Source organism: Sitophilus oryzae, unplaced genomic scaffold (assembly GCF_002938485.1).
Source record: "Sitophilus oryzae breed Bouriz unplaced genomic scaffold, Soryzae_2.0 scaffold_577_pilon_pilon, whole genome shotgun sequence".
Lineage (NCBI taxonomy): Eukaryota > Metazoa > Arthropoda > Insecta > Coleoptera > Curculionidae > Sitophilus > Sitophilus oryzae.
Genome location: NW_022147170.1, coordinates 687469 through 708057, shown reverse-complemented (window position 1 = coordinate 708057; position 20589 = coordinate 687469). Strand labels below are relative to the sequence as shown.

General features: G+C 35.1%; 1 protein-coding gene and 1 long non-coding RNA gene across 2 annotated transcripts in view; one reads left to right on the top strand and one right to left on the bottom strand.

Moving 5' to 3' along the window:
• The window catches only part of LOC115887546 (apolipophorins), a 48903-nt gene that overhangs the window by 14854 nt on the left and 13460 nt on the right, over window positions 1-20589 (bottom strand). The window contains exons 8-17 of the mRNA XM_030907008.1: window positions 18354-18628; window positions 18143-18297; window positions 15535-16256; window positions 11536-12673; window positions 8940-11114; window positions 7303-7815; window positions 6696-7108; window positions 5106-5351; window positions 1890-2157; window positions 34-848 (exon numbers count right to left, since the gene is read on the bottom strand). Of these exons, the coding sequence (XP_030762868.1) occupies window positions 34-848; window positions 1890-2157; window positions 5106-5351; window positions 6696-7108; window positions 7303-7815; window positions 8940-11114; window positions 11536-12673; window positions 15535-16256; window positions 18143-18297; window positions 18354-18628 (6720 nt within the window). The remainder of the gene's footprint in view (window positions 1-33; window positions 849-1889; window positions 2158-5105; window positions 5352-6695; window positions 7109-7302; window positions 7816-8939; window positions 11115-11535; window positions 12674-15534; window positions 16257-18142; window positions 18298-18353; window positions 18629-20589) is intronic.
• On the top strand, window positions 2445-3737 carry LOC115887547. The gene is made up of 2 exons (XR_004051107.1): window positions 2445-2628; window positions 2833-3737. It is a non-coding gene; the product is annotated as an uncharacterized LOC115887547 (long non-coding RNA).

Genomic DNA, 20589 nt, shown 5'->3' with positions numbered 1-20589 from the left:
AATATTTTCCAGACTTTATATGACTTAAATTACCTGTTGGTACTGAGATTTCAGTTCAGCAACGAATCCTGTATCAATTCTGATATTGCTGATAAATTCTCTCAAGCTCTGGTAAGTCGACTGAAGTACTTTTCCCAAATCTTGACCGACACTACTGAAACTGGTAGCCAGAGACTTAAGTTCGGGCTGGTACTGTTCGATTATATGACTGATTTTACCCAAAACAGCAAATACGATGTCAGATACAGTTCCCAAAACGTTTTTGGCTACACCAAGTAGTTTAGAGTATGCTTCCTTAATTTGTGGAATCAGTTGTTTTTCGATGCTATCAATAACTCCAGCAAAGGTGCTTTGGAGGGCTTGAACAGCGTTTTCAGCAATCTGGCTAAGTTTATCGACCAGATCTGTGAGGGCAGAAATAAAAGCTCCCAAGACTTGAGTAACTGCTTCGCTTAACTCTTTCAGGCTCTTGTCGTTCAAGATTTCTTGCTTGAACTCTTGAAGCTCGGTGGTGTAGTACTGCCTCAATGGGTTCAAGTTAGGCTGGGCTTTCTTAAGGATTTCTCCGATAAGTTGGACCTCGCTTTGAGCTTGTTCGCTCCATTCTTTAACCAGGGCTTCGATACTCTTGAAATAGTTTTCGGTGAATTGTTTTTCGCGTTGCAAAACGGTTTCTATGGCTTTGGAGTCGAGTTTGTGGTCGGATTTTAAGAAGTCGGCGTCGTCCAGTTTCACGGTGATGTAGTAGAGGGGCGTTTTCTTGCCGTCGATGACGTCATCGGCTCGGACGTCGGCGATCTGGCCGGGGATCAGGGCGGCGTTGAATGTCAGTTTGTTGTTTGGCGTTTCTGGAAAGGTTATTGGAGTGGTTAAAATTAAAATGGTCAAGTCCAATTTCCTACTATTTTAAGATAATCGTCTTTATCCGTTTATAGAATATTGTTTTTTCCAGTAGAGAAATGAATCAAGTCATACTTCTCGCATTAAGCTGCTATAGCCTGTTCTGTTTATCCAACTTGTTTTATTTTAATTAAGTTCTTTGGTAACATTAAAAAACTTTAACTCTCATTTTCTCCATAATTACATTTTAGGACTTGATTCAGATCACTTCTGAACACCTGAATTATTACTCTGATTTTAATAAGTCAATAAGTAAATTAACAACTTGTGAATTAGGAAGAATATGCAAAAATAACCAGATATATATTTGATACCAATTAAACTTTTAGTTACGTAATCGAGGGTACGATTTTTAAATTTATTGTTGCCAACCATGAACATATTCGGCGCCGGGCTGACTAACTGGAATTTAAATTTCCCGCTGGGGATTCAGGCGGTAATTCAGATGTAAAAAATGCCAAGTTGCCACATTTATTTATTTATTTCCTATCCTATCCTGTACATATTACGAGTTTTTTATTTAAATGAATTTTGTTGGGATACTTTAAGCTTAAAAATGTTTACTAACAGACTTTGCAGTCGAACATATTGTTCTTTTCAGAACCTCTTTTAGTGCAAAGTGTACAAGAGCTTAATATCCGTAAAAAACTCATCGCAAGTTTATTAGAATATTTTTGAACGGGAAAACGGTAGTAATGGCCTTTTATGTCCCTTAGGTGCTGTTAAGAAGGTGAGCTTTGCTGATGTAAGCAATAACTATATATTTTTATTAAATTTATTTTTGTTTCATAAAATATTTTGATTAAAAGAAAACATTTAAAAGTGGGCAACGCTGTGCCGGTCAAGCTTAATCACGTGACTAAAAGTTTATTTGATATGAACTATATGTAAATATGTCTTTATCCAATTAACTTATTTTGATTGCAAAAATACGTAGCAATTCTATGTATTAATAAAATCCTAAATTAATTTTTAGTTGCTATACTTACTTTTGAATCCAACACTGTAAGCTAGGCTGTTGTAGTTCTTCAATTCCAATCGCGCAAGTATAGAGTCGTTGTCGAAAGAAGATACTTCTGATTCTACAATAAGTTCCTTGTCGGTTTTTTCAATGAACTTGTTCAGATATTTAAAGATATTTTTATTAAACAGCTTCAGTAAACCGCTCTGTTCATTTGGCGAAAGTTTGACAGAGTAGACATTTTCGTAGTTTGCTTTTTTGCCGTGATATCTGGCCTTGCAGTCGTACGTGAACAACTGTAATAAAAAGGTAATTATGATTAATAAGAATAATGCTAAATAATCTAAAGACACCTGATATTAAGAATCTATTACGCTGTACTGTTCGGATCGCTCTCAGGAGTTGGATAAAGCTTGATTTTCATGCATCCGTTATACGTTGATACGATGCACTGTGGTTCAAATTAGCCTCGTAGTGCGAATTAAGTCGTTATGTTGAAATTTGTTTTTTTTTGTCCAAAATTTATTATTAGAAAGATAAATACTTATCGGATATACCCTCATCGAAAACAAAAAAGAAAACACTGATAAGACTAGTTTTTGCACCCACGAAATGGAACCTACTCGTCCTTTGCATTTTGAGATTTTTATCGGTCAAAAGTTTTGTATTTGTTCAAACCCGTTTCAACGTTCGATAGCGGGGCAATAAGTTATATTGTGATAAATCATTTATAAGTAAAATATTTGTGATTATGGCTGATGATGGAGGTGAGTTCAATCCTCAGGTGGTAATTAGTTTTTATGGAGCCCCAATTTTTCTATAATATTTTTATATATAAGGGCCGGAAAAAAAGGCACGCTTTGGCACCTCATGTTACCTTTTTCGTTAGATACCCCAGTATGTTAGCTTTAAAATAAAATATGTTTCATTATATCCTTGCGTATCCGCAATAGTTTTTTTTGTTGTTTTAGATCATAAGTCCATATCTAATATGGAAATCTACGAGCACTGGTTGAAATTCAAGCATCTTGGAAGAAAATCATGCTGCAATAATATTGAAAAACGTCTTAAAATAAATAGCAACCGAAAAACTTATGAAAAGGTAATAAAAATTTTGAAAAACTTGGAAAAGCGGTGGAAGGCTAGCCAGTGCACCAAAAGCATTATGTTAAAACATCATCATTTTTTTGGAAACCTGAAGTACGATTGCAAAAATTTAATGTGTTTTGTATTATTTACTTTCCTTTTTGAAATAGAATTGCGTTTTTTTATAGGTAAATTATTGATATTTATAAAATTTGTTTTTTACCCATTTTCAATAATTTATTCTAGTTAATCTATGAATTTAAATTATTTTTTTATTTGTATTGAAATTAATTAGACTGTAAACTTCATTTCACGAGTAATTATTGGTCTTAACAATTATTGATAGAAAAGTCATTTTCCAATAATTATAGGTTATAAAACTCGGCTCTAAATACTTTATATTTATTTTTTATGTCATGACCATTCTTCGTGAGGTACTTATACTGTATAAAACAGTATTATTTTTATGTTATGTCCCTTAGGTTTAGATTAGTTTAGAATGATATTATTTAATTTCTTGTTATTATTTTTCTGTTTATCGTTTTTAAGTAGAAAATTATTAAAAGTTATCTATTTGGTTAATTTTGATAGAATAAAAATCCATTATTTGTTAATTTTAAAAAATACGGTTCTGTTATAATATTTATAATGTTGATTGCTAAAACTTTACTATGGGTTCATTAAATACGAATAGTTACATATTACTATTATCTTGATTGAGATTTTTTTAATAAAAACCAAATTATAGATTTTCAACTACTGACAAATAAGATTTTGGTAGGACATTACTCAATTGTGTGTTTCATTGCGAGCAATATTATTTTTATACTTAATACGGATCTTATACGCGATATCAGTAGTATAACAAAACTTTAAAAGAAAGTCCTTTCAATTGGCATTATTAATAATTAAAATCAGTAATATTTCTCGTAAATTTTTATTCTTAAAGTTTTGTTGAATTTTTAAGGGTTATTTCCACTCCCGCCCTTTCAATTTGACAAATATTGACGAATCTTCAATATACTTATCTAAAGCAAGTCCTATAAGTAATGACGTAAGCCAATTGATTGTTTAAAGACTTTATTCGCGCTACAGACGGCATCTGAACCACAGTGCGATGGTTCGACGGTGCTCTGATTGGTCATAGCGTTTTCGCGCCACTTTTCATCCGTAAATATTTTACTTCAGCCCGTCAACGGACCCGTTCATACGATAACGGACGTTTTGACACTTTTTTGACAAATTTAATTTAACCTTAATAAAAATATAAGTAAAATAGCAAAATCGTTATGGAACCGAAAATATAAAATAACACCAACGTATATCCGATAAACGAACGCATGAAAATGCAATAAATTTAAAAACTGCGTTATTTTCTAACCAATCAAAGTCTTTAAATTCTAATAGCAATAAAATTAATATCGTATCAACGTATCGTCGGACAACGGATGCATGAAAATCAAGCTTAAAGCGGGTGTGTGGCCGAAGGAAATATATATCATATTTCAGAAATATGCCTAAAGCTTGATTTTTTAACATTTAGCTTTATACGACGTCGGACGATTAGTTAAAAATATCGGATAAAAATTGGTGACAAAATATTTCGACCAATAGGAGCACCGTCGGATCATCGTCTCATCGGATTTCGGATGCACGAGACTCCGGCTTAAGGCTTAGCCCGATCCTGTCATGTTAAACCACACCAGAATTCCAAACACACGTGCTTTGATTAAGGCTTGATTAAGGTTTACAGAGCTTCAGCATTTGCCATAAAATAGCGAGTAATTTGTTACAAAACCATATAAATTATATATCACTGTAATCACAAAACTTCTTCAATCTATTTCCGTATTGTAACGAAATTTTAAATTATGTCTTCATTTTCGAGAAAATTTAGTCTAAAGATATGGAATATTTTGTTGATGTTTGACCATCAAAATCTTAAAAATAAAGAAGTTGTCTAAAAATGTGCTACAATACGGATATAGTATAATCCTTTATCTTTAACTTCCTTCTTCATTTGTGTAAAAATATCTAGACAGTTTTACATAAAACGTTAAATGCCGAACGCTTATTTTGCTACTTTTTCGTACTAGTGAAATGGACTCTTAAAGGCAGGTTATTCTCTATAAATAAGACATAGAAAAAATAGACTTACGCGAGCATTTCTGTCTGCAGATATATCTTCGCTGGTGGCGAAGTCGATGCCTAAACCTTTGCTTTGAATGGTGATTGATCGTTTGCTCAAACCCTTCACGTATGATTCATCAATGTTGACTTCCTGAGTGTATGTGGTAACAATCTTTTGGTTGTCTTGAGCGAACACGTCCAATTCTGTAATGAAGTCTAATTTTCCTTTGTAGGGAGTGCCGCTTCTGGTTGTCTTAACAGATGCTGACAGTGGCTAGAAGAAATGAAGGATATTATTTATAACAGTAGCACAGGTATAGCAAGACAAAATTTCAATTAAAGGTTAATTGGACGAGTCAGAGAACATTTCGACAGACAATGTCGTCTGCCAAAATATTTTTTGTCGTACCAGACTAGGCTTCCTATATCGTACCTATTTATATAATTGTATACAAAGAAGCCAAAGCAAGAGTAATGATTTATAAAAGAAACCCAGAGTTCCCAGCTGTCAAAGGATTACGACAGGGAGACGCGATATTCCCAAAGTTGCTTACAGCAACACTAGAAGAAATTTTTCGTCAACTGGACTGGGCCAACAAAGGAGTAAAAATAGATGGGAAATATCTTAACCACCTAAGATTTGTTGATGACATAGTCCTAATTGCCAATAGTCTTGAAGAACTAAAAGCACAAATTAACGAACTAAATACAACCAGCAATAAAGTGGGTCCCAAAAGTAAAGTATAATGTACAACGAACTAGTAAACAGAAAAGACATTCTAATAAATAACACAACATTGGAAATAGTAGAAGAATATGTATTGGGACAACTAATACACAGCTTGGGATCTCTACTACCAGAAATCAATAGAAAAATTAAGTTAGCATGGAGTACTTATGGAAGAATCTCAATCATATTCAAATGTAGAATGCCAATTTATCTAAAGAAGAAAATATTCGACCAATGTAATTTTGGTACGACTGATATTGGAGATGGAGAACTACCCTCTATAAAACCGTCCCAGATACTGGCTTTTGTCAAAGCCCTGGGACTGTATGATGAGTTATGATTCAAGAAAGGGGGACACAATGGATCTGTAAGGTCGAAGTGATTAACCCCCCTCCCACTCATTCTAAAATTCTAAAAATTCTACGGGACGTCGCGCGTCGTTGCAGCCACCCTAAAACGGACATTATAAGGAAACTGCAGGTCGCACAACGCTCAATGGAAGGAAATATGCTAGAAATAACCAAGAAAGATCGTAAAAGAATAGAGTGGATGCGACAAAAGACCAATGTAATAGATGTCATCAACAGAATTAAATCCCCCAGGATACTTGGCAAGAAGGATGGACAACAAATGGATCACATGGAAAAGCATGGTATGACCAATACAGCATGGTACCCACGAGGAATTAAGAGACCTAGATGAAGAGAGATCACAGGAAGAGAGACCATACCTGAGATGGGACTGGGGGAATTAGCAGGAATAATTTGGGCCCGCATAGCCAACAATAGACAACAATTACAAAGAGAGTATCTACGGCTACACCATAATTGGAAATGATCGAATAAGCTAATAATAATGATTATGATTTATGTTTGACATATGACTTACCTTACGTAAACCTGGGTGAGTGAATTTAACATCCCCAGTAACGATTCCTCTGGCGTTAGCATCGAAGCTCCATGTCAAAGCAGTCCTCTTGTTAGCGTGATTCTTTTTATCCAGATAGAACCCGATATCTCCGTTTCCTTTGGCATATTCTCCGCTCTTCTGGTCCAGATGAGATTTACCTTCGAGAGCAATTATTCTTTTGGGTGTGGTCAATGATAATCCAGCTTCCTGGGGATGAATATAGAAACTGTACTGGTATTTGCTGTTTTCTTGGTTCTGGAAATGGGCATCGACGGTGTGATCTATCAGCCATTGTTTCTTCGAAGTTACAGCCTTTAATCCAAATTCGTGAGAGAGACCTAACTTGCGCAGATCCAGGTTTACTTCAAGGACTTGGTTGAAGTTGTTAATATCTAAAAAATTCAAATTAGGAAATTATTATTATAGTCAAATTTATAATTTCTTTGAAAGTGGCGTGGTAAAAACCTTGTATAGAAACACCTTGTATAGGCTCGGTAGTTTTAGAATTTTTATTAGTTCACACTAGATGAAGACAGTAGAAGTCCAAAATGTCTTTAATTTCAAATTAATAGTTATTGTAATTTACCGTTAGAAGTGATTTTGTTGTCGATCTCCACATAAGTACACTCTTTCTTCTGTTCGCACACAGAAGTTTGGAACCTGAAATGTTTATCGGTCAATTTGAATTCAGCATCAATAGCCTTGCTGCCCAAAACTGCATCCAACGACTCCTGTGTTCCTTGTTCTCCGTTCTTTGCGGTTTCCAGTTTCTGGGAAATGTATTTGAAGTTGCCAGATTTGGTTTCTTCGTGGACCTTGAACGACCCAGAGCCTTCTACGATTACTTTACCGTTTTCTTCTTTGGACGAGTAGCTTGTTGAGCCGGAAATGATGTTCTTTCCGTCTGATTTTACCAGGATTTGGATTTTGCGGTCGTTGTTTCCAGGTTTGTTCTGTGCTTCAAAAACGATTTTGTTCCATTTTAGACTGGGGGAGTTTATTTTTCCTTTGATAACGAAATTGTCTATTGTTTCGATATTGACGTTCAAGGAACCGTCCAGGTGGAATTGTCTTGGTTCACTTATAATTTTCACTTCACCTGTAACAAAATAAAATACAATTATGGATGTTTTGAGTAACTAAACCAAGTTTCAACTCAGTTGTTTTTATCATCTGCGGATGATACAAACAGGATTAAAATGTCACTTTTTAAGAGCGACCAACTATAGTTAAAATAGTTGGCAATACTACGTTAGAGAATTTGTGATTGGTACTGATGCTAGTAAATTACCGGAAGATTGGCTTAAATAAACCTTTATTGTCATTCTAAGATTGTATATGGGACCGAAAGAAGAAGAAGAACTGATTCTAAAACTTTTATCGATCAAAAAATTTTAACAAATATCAATTCACTGACTTCAATTTTTTGGAGTTTTCTTTATATTCTGGAAAATTTCCACTTTGTTATTTGTGTAATCTACGTATTTTTTAATGTAAAAAAATACTATTTTTCAATTGAACTATAGTATTCGACTTGAAAAAGGAATACTTACAATATCATGGCTTATTTTAATCCCTGCGTTCGAAACAACGTTAGAAATTGAACGTAATCAATGAAGTAACTACTTTTAATAAAAACAGAATCTCAATTTGGAGCATTATTTAATTATAGTATTTATTAAATATCAGAAACGTATAGTTGGACGATTTCAAAATAATGTTAACCAGGAAGTAACAAACGAAGATGAAACAATATGATAACCCATAAAAAGGTACATTTTGCCTTTTAAATTTAAATATGTAGAACTTCATACTACTAAGTTCAAATGTTTTTATTGTATATCTATTAATATGCATTTTATTATCGAAATTTATTACGAGAACGTAACCTAACCAATATTTTTAATACCCTTATTCAATAATTAAATTAGAAAACCTCAGATCCATTTTTTCTCATCTAGTTTTGATTGGTCTCACATTATTTTGTAAAGCAAATTTAAAAATCGTCAAAAAATTAATCGTTTTATTTAATTTTTGGTTAGTTTTGACGCTCTTGGTCGATAAACAAAAACAGTAGATAAACATTCCAGTCCACAGTAAATTTATTACCAACCAAACTAGCAAAATCAGAATAGCCAACTAGTTCAATCACTGTTAATCGCTCTGTATATGACAATCATGATAATCAATATTAAGAAGTTTTATATTAATTTGAATACATACCTCCATATTGTCTGTCATTAACTTTGTTTCCTTTCAGATAAGCTTGGCTGATTTTTCCTTCCGGATTGGTGTACTTAATATCAATGACAGGTGACAGATCGCTCAGAGCCAGATCGGACTCCAACTTGTAAACCTTTCCTTCAACAGTAACTTTAGTCAGACCTTGGAATTCCCTGTTATCTTTGGTACGTTTTGAGTCAATCAACAGATTAACGCTTTTGTATCCTTCAACTGGTGTATGTAAATCTGCAGCCAACTTAATATGAAGCTCAGAAACTCTTTCAAATGATCCGTCCAATTTTATACTCTTTCCATTAGCGTAGTTAACAAGTAAATGTCCGCTTTCTTTGCTTTTTTCGATATTATAACTGGCATCGAAGTTAATAGGGTCGACATTATGTAAAACCACATTTCCTTTTACTTCTCCATCTTTAATTCCTGCTCTGAGACTTCCCTGAGATTTGAAATCGATGATAGGTTCAGGCTGAGTTCCGTCATCGTCAGCGAAGATATTGACAGAACCTTCGAGTTGGATAGGTTGGTCGATACCTCTAGGACGAACAACTGATCCTTTAAGATCGAGGTTTAGGGTTTTTAGTGCTTTGTAAGTCGATGAAGCTTGTAAATTAAATGCTCCAGATGCCTTATCTTCATTTTTGATGTCGTAGTTTCCTTTAATGTTGACACTGTCACCTGGACCATGAGTGCTAACTAATTCGTACTGCCCAATTTCAGCGTTACCTTGAAGAGTTATTGAGGCTTCGTGAGGGTTTTTCAAGGCACTGCCATAAAGCTTAGCCCTTCCAGAAATCTGGTTGTTGTTTCCTTGAACTGATCGTTTCAATGCGATATCGTAGTTGATATTTTGACCGTTACTATCGTCAGCAGAGAACGTGTAGTCGATGTCAAAGATTTTATCCTCGAAACTCGTGTCCTTCCATACTCCCTTGAATGTCAGTTTCTTGCCAGCTGCGTTTTTATTTTTCCTGTACTCGATGCTACCCTGGCTCTGTCCACTTTCTAAGTTGTTGATGTGTTTGTGATCACAGGCTGCTTTAATGGCGATGTATTGGTCGTTGAGTAGAGTTATTTCGACGTCACTGTCGAGCTTGCCATTTTTACTGTCTCCAGTTTTGGATACTTTGAGGTTAAGTTCTACAGGATTTCCTAAGATATCTACTTTATTACTAGATTCTAGACTAGTGTCGGAGTATTTGTTGTTAGTGCTGAGGAACACTTTAAGGTTTTTGTCCTTATTGAAAGAGGGATAGAGTGTGAAAGTGAAGTCAAGAACTTTTAAAGGTACTATATGGAAAGAGGTTTCTCCTTTGATCTGTCTTTGACCACCTGGGATATCGACTAAAACTTCCCCATTACCTGAACCTTTATTTGAGTGGATTTTACCGTCGATGTTTATTATATTTTTGATGTTAACTTTGAGGCTTCCGTTAGCGTCTAAACCTGGGTTGGCTTTGAGGAAAGCATCAACAATTACTTCGTTTCCTGAGCTGATTTTTTGGAAACCGTCGAATTCCTCTTTGTTGATCTTTAATCCGCTGCTGACTTTGAAAGGAGCTGCTTGTGTTGGGAGGTTTACTGAGAGATCAGCACCAACATCGATGCTATGTGGACGGATAGAATGACGTACTTTACCGTCAATTTCCAGTTTTTTACCGTTCACTTCTATGGTGTTTTTGATTTTACTCTCGTCGTTCGGCAAGACCTGCCTGCTTGATTTTAATTCAACCTTGTTCTCCAGTCCCCACAGATCGAATTCTAAATCGTAATCTCCTTCTGATTTCTGGTTGGTCTTTAATTCGAGTTCTGAACCGAATTTCACTTCTCCATATTCGGCGCTAACTTCGTATTCCAGAGTTTTTGGTGTTTTTTCCAACTCCAATTTAGCACCAACTCCCAAAAGCGGGTAGTTGACGCTGTTCTTGAATACCAGTTTGTAGTCTTGGGCGTTTACGTAGTGGTTGACGAAGCTGTTTTTGAGAGTTAGAACTGAGGTTTTTGAGTTTAGATCGGGACCGTGTACTAAACTGAGAGAGCTCTCGTAGAGTTTGGGTTGTTTTTTGAATTCTCCTTTGAGGTTGAAGTTGGCTTTGCTGTTGATGGTGTTGAGGACTTTCGCGTTGAAGTTGATCAATTCTGAGGTGGCTTGGAATCGACCTAAAAAATTAGATATAAATTAATTTTTTGTATTACGATCATTTAAGGTACTATATTAAATCAAAAGGTTTAACATATTGTCAGTACTTAGAGAGTAATTATATACCATACGACCGAAAAAAATGGCGTCAAAGACAGCTGGGATATGATAATCGGTGATAATTTTGGCGAGGTCGTGCCCTAGGCTTGACCCGTACTCTTCTTTATTTTGAATGGCTATTACTACCAGTTGACCTTAAGAAGGTTATAATTTATTTTTATATTGGACAAGCATTATTTTTAAACGGTGTAGTTTAAAATTTGAGAAAATATAATTTTTTGGAAATAGATTTGTGTGTTTAGAAACGTTCTATCCTTTTTTAAGCCTTCAATAATTGGTAAATAGTAAAGTTCTTAAACATAACATTATTTAGTAACTTACCAACTAGATTAACAGATTCCTTTCCATCTGACAGTTTAATATCGCTGTCAATAACACCACCCTCATTTCCAACATGACCAGTGATACTGAACTGCTTGTTTTCATAGAGGAACTTCACGTTGTCAAACACATATTTTACATTGTTTCCATTAGATTCTACAATAATCTGACCCTGTACTTGCACAGGCAACACTTGCTGACCTCCTGGTGTCTTCAATTCGATTAGTGGCTTATAAACTGTACGCTGAGGCGAGCCTGAGATAGCTATCCCCAATTTAGCCGAGTATACGTCTTGATCGTTGTTTACTTTGGCTAAGAGAGATCTTTCTACGTTGGTGTGAATGTATCTTAGCTCAGCACCTGCGTTCTTTCCAGCTGATGACAAACTAAGTTTGATGAATTTTTCGGGAGAGTATTCTCCTTGAAGGTCCAAAGTGGCCTTAACTGCTTTGTTCTTGCCGATTGTCTGTAGTACTAACTCAGCGTGAGTTGGAGGATTGCCTTGAACCGAGTGCTTGATGAGGAATTCAGAAACATCGTCGTTTTCGATAGTTAGTGCGAGTTTAGCGTCTCCAGCAAGTGGGTAGGGTAGAATAGGAACTTGTTTTCCACCTACATTAGGCCCATTAACTTCAGCACAGAAAGTTAGGCCGATGAATGGACTAAATTGGTCCAGACAAACCGAGAAATCTTTCACTTGGGTGAATTTAAGAGGGAGATTCTTTTCTTTGCCAGCTTGTTCTCTTGTATGGAACACAATTTCGTGATTAGCAGATACAATCTTCTGTTCTTGTACCGGTAGGCCAAATTTAAATTCAAATCCGGAGCTTTTGTCCCAGGATAAGCTGGCATCACCTCCAGTGGCTGTGTATAAGTTTGAAACAACTTTGAGACCGTTTTCTACCACCAAGGCGTCAAGGGTTAAGCGTCCAGAAATCTCGATGTTGGCGCTGGGGATGAGTTTTAGGGATAGTTGTCCGTTGTCTGGGTTATTAAGGATTTTGCGCACGTCGATTGCTCCTTGGACTTGGGCTTGGAGTGAGGCTGAACCTTCAACGGCTAGACGTAGCGGGAAACCGAGTGAAGTTGGATAGTCGATTTGGGCGTCTAGGAAGAGTAAATTGCGACGAAGAGTTTCCTGAAATAAAATTGTGATATTAGAATGTGTCTTTCTAGAAAATAGCTGCATTATATTTAGTTCATCGATGTGATGATATAATTGCCCTCAGGTACTGTAATTCACACACAGGGTGATCTATAGTTTGTATTGAAATGACGATCCATTCCCCTTTTTCGATCATTACATGACGCTAGATCGTGTGTCGCGGCCTTGAATTTTGTTCACTTCAAAAATGACTTATCGTCCAGTGTGTGAGGATGTGGTATACAGGGTGTCCCAGACTGAGCATGCATTGGAGGTTTCTAAAGAATTACAATATCTATGTATATCGGCGATTTTTTGCACATCATTGTTTCAAAATGAGATCTATCGATTAAAAATATTTTCAATATGGCAGCACTTCCAGAGATACCGGAAGTTTCTTATTTTACAACAACTTTCTTATTTTAAATATGTACCCCCATTTTTCATTGTGTATTTAAATTTTCTATAAAATTTTATGAATTTTGATATCAAGCACTCTATACCTAGCATTAACCATTTTTGAGAAAAAAAATATTTAAAAATTTGGAGGAAAAAGACTGCCTGTCAAAAAAAATTGTATAGCCTAAATGTCAAATTTAGCGATTACCACAGCCACTGTGGCATAAAGAGAAGACATGTGGCTATCTATTTCAAAAATTAAATTATTGGAATGTCATATAATATTGGCCGTAGCTATCACGGAATTGCGTGATTACAAAACATTATCATAAATCATTTTTTTTCATATGGAAATCCACTTTTTTATTTCGCTAATGAAAAGGTTTTTCAATTCATTAAATTTTGATGTTCCTATACTTCAAATAAATCGTTTGAGTTTATCATTTAGTTTTAAAGCGTATTTTTTTTCTTGATTTTATCTAGCTTTCTTTGACATTAAGTGTCAAACCATCACACAATTTATTTCCTTCTGTCAAAAAACTAATTATTTGAATTTCGTATATTATAAATACTGTATCTAATCTCGTATTTTAGTGATAGCTAATAGCAATATGACATGGCCAGATATAGTTTCACATCGCGTGACATTTAAAGTCATAAGCTACTGGTTGAAAAACAAAAAAATATACCCTTTAAAACTAAAACTTAAATAACTTAAAAACGATTAATTTTAGGTGTAGGAACATGTATAATCAAAAAGTAACGAATTAAAAAACATTTTCACTAGTGAAATAAAAAAGTGGGTTTCAATTTGAAAAAACATATTTATGATATTTTTTTAATCGCCCAATTCCATGACGGTTACAGCCAATATTATATGACATTCGTACAATTTAATTTTTGAAATAGATAGCCACATGTCTTCTCGTTATGCTAGAATGGCTGTGGTAATCACTAAATTTCTCGTTTAGGCTATACAGATTTTTTCCTCCAAAAATTTTAAATATTAGATATTTTGTTTGATTTTAGATATAGTGTTTGATATCAAAATTCATATAATTTTAGAGAGAGAATTTAAGTATATATTATAAAATGGGGATACCCCTTTAAAATAAGAAAGTTGCTGTCAACTTCCGGTATTTCCGGAAGTGCCGCCATATTGAAAATATTTTTAATCGATAGATCATCTCGTTGTGAAACACTGCAAATAATTTCCGATCTATGTAGATATTGTAGTTCTCTAGAATCTTCTAATGCACGCTCAGCCTGGGACACCTTGTATATGAATGGAAGAAACATAGAGCACTGTGATAGTGATAATTGATCAGAATATAGGGGTAAAAATTTAGTGTTGTATGTATTTTTAATGCCGCATCACAAAAAATAAAAATAAAAATTTTTGTCCAAAAAGTAAAAAAAAAACTTGGTAAAAAAACTGAGGTGAACCATCCTTATTACTTAGCAGTATAAAAAATAGATAACAACCTATTCTCAGAACTACTGAATATACCGTATGATCGAAAAAACGGCGTCCAGTTGGCTGGGAAATGACGATCGATGACATTTCCAATATAAATTTACATATAAAATGACAGCGATTTTCATTTCATAGCCATCGCTTTTTTTCGATCATACGGTACATCTAAAATTTCATCAAAACCGGCCGTTTCGGAGGAGTATGGTAACAAAAACAGTGATACGAAAATGTTATACAGTATGTTCCCGGATTGTCTTTACAAGAGGAAAAACTTTTTTTATTATTGACATTTTGAGAAAAATACATTCTTCATAAAAATTTTTGCTTATTCTAATATGGTTAATCTCGTTTATATACTTTTCGAAATCTCCATAAGTTCTAAAAATCCAAAGGCGTTTCTATGGTAATGTCAATTCGATTTTATTCTTTGATAGATGGTTATTATTAATTTTGATTAACGTCATAATATTCTTTGCTGTTGTTAAAGTATCACATTTTCCGATAACTGTCATCACCCTTTCCGTAGCAGTAAACTAAATAAATTTTGTGCCTTCTTTAAGATTCTAAAACTACAAAAAATATGACGTTAATTAAAATTATATCAATAACAATCTATCAAAGAATAAAAACAAAGTTATATTACCATAGAAACGTAATTTTCTCTGAAAGGGTATTAAAATTTGGAAAAGTATAAACTGGATTAACCATTTTAGAACAAGCCAAAATTTTTATGAAGGATGCATTTTTCTCAAAATGTCAATAATAAAAAAGTTTTTCGTCTTATTGTAAAGAGAATCCCGGGGACATATTGCATATTAGATAAAGATCTACTGATGCTAAATCGTAAAACTTAGCTTATTAATGAATATTAATTTGAATCTATCAAAATAACCTCAATTGATCTTAATTAAGTGTGAAATTATTTTTATAGAAAATATGTAATCAGATTTTGGTAATTGTATTTTAAATTTTAACTTACATGGAAGTTGACTAATTTATCCAATCCTTGACTCAACTGGGACACTATCCTATCAACGATCGCTTCGGGAGTTAAAGATGCAGTTTCCTGGTTAACATTCACAAAGAACAGTTCAGATCCGAAAGCCCTAATAGTTAAATCCAAATCCAAGTCCTTGTTAAGCTCGTTAGTCTTAACCTGAACCTGTTTAGCGATAGCATCGATTTCTGCTTTGGTTACATCACGCTTAGCCCTGTGCAGTTCAGACTTCAACTTGTTCTGAACGTATTCAGTTAATTTTCCGTATCCTGTTACAGCTTTAGTTACGAATTCCTTTCCAGGAGTACTCCTAACCAGACCATTAGGTCCCAAGTAGTGTTCTACCAAGCGATCCAAGTTTTCCTGTCTGGTTTCGAGCTCGAGGAAGTTGAAGTTATGCCCGAAAACTTCAGCGGTCAAGTTGAGGCTGGTGGACCTGGGCAACCAGGAGTTCTGGGAGTAGATGAGGTTGGCTTCGGTGGATGTGGCAACGCCGAGGGTGTCGATGGCGTAGGAGAATTCGCTGTTGAAGGAGTACCTGCGCGGGTCGAAGGTGAATTGCTTCTTGGGGACGAAGTTGAGGAACTGCTTGGCTAGGGCCTTGTCTGAATTGGTGGAGGTGCGGATGGTACGTAAATGAGATGTTATGAAACCGCCAACTTGGATGCTTGGTTCTTTTTCGATCAGAGCCTTAATAGCGTTTCCTAAATTTAAAAAAAAATAAAATAAAAACTAAATAACCTAATATATCGACATTAGCACATTTGGCACCACAGTCAATCTCGACACATTGACAATATGAGATTGATATATTGACAACCGAGACTATGAAGTAATTGTCGACAATATCGACATTGAAAATGTCACAAGCGCATGCTTAAAGTTAGGTTTGTCATTAGAAAAGGAGTAATTATTAATATACAGGGTGGTACGAACTGTATTCCGGGAACTTCGTCAGTATATTCTGCAGATGAAAAAAGTAAAAAAGTTTGTATAAATGTATGTTCTAAAATGCTTAGGAACTTTTTATTTTTTTAAATTAATCATAAGTTTTTTTTTTCGAAAAATGTGTCAATGAAGACAGGTATTGATAATTTTGATTCCAAATATCTCGAGAACCATTACTCGTAGCGACTTTTACCACGAGACCTTTGTTACTTAAAAAACTTCGTAAATGTATATTTTTTACTCAGTAGTTTTATACAGGTACGGACGAAAAGTTATAACACTTCAAACCAGTTAAAAAATATGTAGGTCTACAAGTAGGATCATACTGACATCAATATCAAATTCCTCATGTCAAAAAACTCAACACTAGCTTTTTTTGTTTTCCTGTTACCGATTCTGAACCGTCCTAGAATTGTGATGCGTATGCGCAAAAGGAAATATGAAGACAATATTTCATTTGCGCATGCGCTGGAGAATTCTAGGACGATTCAAAATCGATAATAACAGGAAAACGAACAGACCTACTAGTATTCCGCTGCAAAACCAGGCGAACCAGACCGGTAAACTACGGTAAAGAGCGGTTCCTGAAAAACAACTTGTGTCTAGCCCTAGCAGGCAACTATTAAGCCCGACCAATCACGTTAGAGTTATTGACAAACACAAATGAATTAACACCCTCAAATAACCACGCTAACCAACCTGATTGGTCAAGCTTAATAGTTGACTGCTAGGGCTAGACACTTCTGAAAAACATGGGTTTTGATACGGAATGGTTTGGTAAAATACTGGAAACGTCAAATGTTGACGTTTTCTAAATTTCAATACCTCTATTATAAAATTTATCTTTTATGCATTTTTAATGTACCTATTGCCTTTTTTACGTTTGCTTCTTCTTTTCAGTGGAGTTTAATATTGAAAAGTACTTAATTGAAAAGTATTAATAAACTGTTACACTCGTTAGGCAGCTCAAGTGAAGATTTGCAGATCCAATATTAAAACAGATCAATAATAAATAAACAAATCTAATCAATATTTATATTTTTATAGCTTACAAAACATTGATGATTACTTGTTGTCTTGTTTTTCATAAAACAATGGCTGCATGATAAGTTTAAATGGTCCTAAAAAGTAATTCTGTTTAGTTAATGAAATTTATTTACCTTTACTGTCTACTTCCATTACTTTTGGATGTAAATACAAAATATTATTACAAATTTTAGAAATTAAATGAGAATTTCACTCGAACTTCCAATATTTGCTTGATTTCTGTCATATAAATGACTGATTGACAAACAATACCAGAAAAACCAGCCTTGTCGCGCTGGTTAGTTTGGTGACAGTTGGGTGACAGCAGAATAACCGAATTTTTCAGGAACCATGTTCCATAATAAGAAAACTTTCAGGCAACTGATAGAAACGGAACATAAAACCATAACCAAGGTAAGCAACGGAATACATCCTAATTTTCACCCAAATATTTGACGTTACTCCATAAATTATTTGGAAATTCTACACCCCGTATCTCCGAAACTAAGCATTTTAGGACATACATTTATACAAACTTTTTATTTATCTGCAGAATATGCCGGCGAAGTTTCCGGGATACAACTCGGACCACTTATAAAATATTAAAAATATTTACCTGCTTTGGCATTAGGGCACTGAGCTACCACCAAGTAAGCCTTAATCCTAATTTCGGTATCTTGTTGAATATCTTGCAATATTTGTAGAGCGCTATCACGAAGTTTATTCTTGCATGGATCAGCTAAATAAGCTTCTAGAGCAACTACTCTCACCCTAAAAAAAAGTTTATTAAAAAATAATCTCGCTCATTTAAAATAACGCTTATGTACCTGTTTGGTAAGTTTTTATTTTGGGCAATTCCTGTGAGTTTTTGAAGGGTGTTGTCGTTCAAAAATCCAACGTTTCCAAGAGCTTTCAGAGCATAGATAATGTCGTTTTCTTGTTCTCTGTTGGTGGCTTTGTTTGAAATTTTGGTTAACAGTTTGCTCAGTAGAGCTTTAACAGCTGCGTTGTTTTCGCAGGAATGTTGACGGCAGAAATGACCAGCGAGGTTGCCTACTCCAAGGTAAGCTTCGCGGGGAAGGTTGGCGTTGTCCAGTAAATGCTAAAATGTTTACATATAATATAGAATCAGTAAGTTATTTTTTAGGAAATAGCTAGTGCCACTTCAATAAACATTACAAGTCAAAATATTTTTTCTTGCTTTTCATTTCAATATTGTTATTTTTTACTTTATATGAAACTTCTAACGCCTTAAACATTAGGACTATATGAACAATATTCCTCTGCCACAAAATATTTTTTTAAGTCCCTAGTAATACACTGAAATATGTTAGCTTATGTATGAGGGACAAAAAGGCAATGGAAAGACAGATTAAATGATCAAACAAGGCTCATCAATGATATTTGTAAGTCCAGAAACTTTCTGCGGTGCTGCAAAACTAATTATAAAAATGGCCACTAAAGTGTGGGTGGACAACAAAGCTCTAGTTTGTTGGAAATATTCAACAAGTGAAACAACTCTTAGGAGAACATTCGCCTACATTTATGGCAGACCTGATAAGCTAAAACAAAAAGAAACTGTATTGACCATCACGGTCTTTTTGCCGAGGAGCAAGGGGAAAGACACGACCTACCTGCTGAGCCTTATCCAGGGTCAGAACTTCAATGTAAGGACATCGAGTTGGCGAGTCATCAACTCGAGGGAGGAGGGTCATGGTCAGGTCCTCACAATAGGAATTGACCTCAAATCCAAGGAGGCAATAGAGAAAGAGGGACATATCCTCTATTATAGATACGGGACAACACCCGGTATCAGGTCTAAGGAGAGACCAAGTTAAAGAGGTGGAGAAAATGGAGACAGATCCTCCAGCCTACAGCAGGTACCTACGGAGCCGGAGGTAAGCTCTTCAACTGTGAAGGGCACGGAGGGCCCAACTCCAACCATGGAAGGGTGTGTACCCTCGGAAAAAGAACATCTGTTGTCAGAGGAGGATGATGTCATGGGAAATACCCTGTCCCCTCTACAACAGAGGTATGATGGGTTATAGACTGTGTGATGACTCAAGGAAGGGAGGCACAATAGGTCTTTAACGTGGCAGTGATTAACCCCCCCCCCCCCTTTAACTCATTCTACATTCTACAACTGTAGTGAGCCTACTAACAGGAAATTAAAAACTAAATAGACATCTAAAGATAACAAAAATTGACAGAGAAAGCCGTGTGAGGATTATGTCAATAAGACGAAGAAACGGCAAAATTGTCAGTCAGTGCGATTATGGAAAATATGTCTTTATGTACGAGACAATGATAAGTTACTGGCATAAGTCTGCGGAGGTTCAGTTTCCCAATGATTTGGTTTTTTGACAAGAAAAGGACTGTGGTGGTCGCAGTGGAATAGACTAGTGGAATAGCGCCCTACAATAAGCACCTCATAAGTCGGAGTTATCAAGTCACAATGCGCGAGGGAAAACAACCCGAAGAGTTTATTCAGCCCAAAGGTATCTTCGAATAGAATTTAATTATTCTATGTTATAGAGTCTGTTCATTTCCACAAAGTGGTGGCTCATTATAAAACTTAATGTGATAAACAAATATCAATGCTAAACCACCATCAAAAATATTTATTTTTGACCGGTTCAGATAAGATAAACTACCTGACAGCCATCATCAGACCTTCGACAAAAAATCGCTGTTCCTTTGACTTTATATTAATATAGAATAATTGCAATTTAAATTATTCTTGCTGTCAAATATATCAAACTAAGGAAATGGAGGTAAATTGATCACATATTAAGGCGAAGCGGAAACAACATCGCTGACAGAGCTATTGAGTGGAACCCACAAGATAGTAGAAGAACTGGTCGTCCAAAAAACACATGGCAAAGAACAATTATTAAGGATATCGAAGCAGTAAACCGATCAAGGCAAGATGTCAAATTAATTGCAAACAACCGAACCCGCTGGAGAGCGCACTATGCTCAACGTAAAAGTAGGACAAAATTAATGAAAGATAATATCCAACGTGTAACAAATATTCCTTGCTTCTTAGAAACAGTTCTAGTG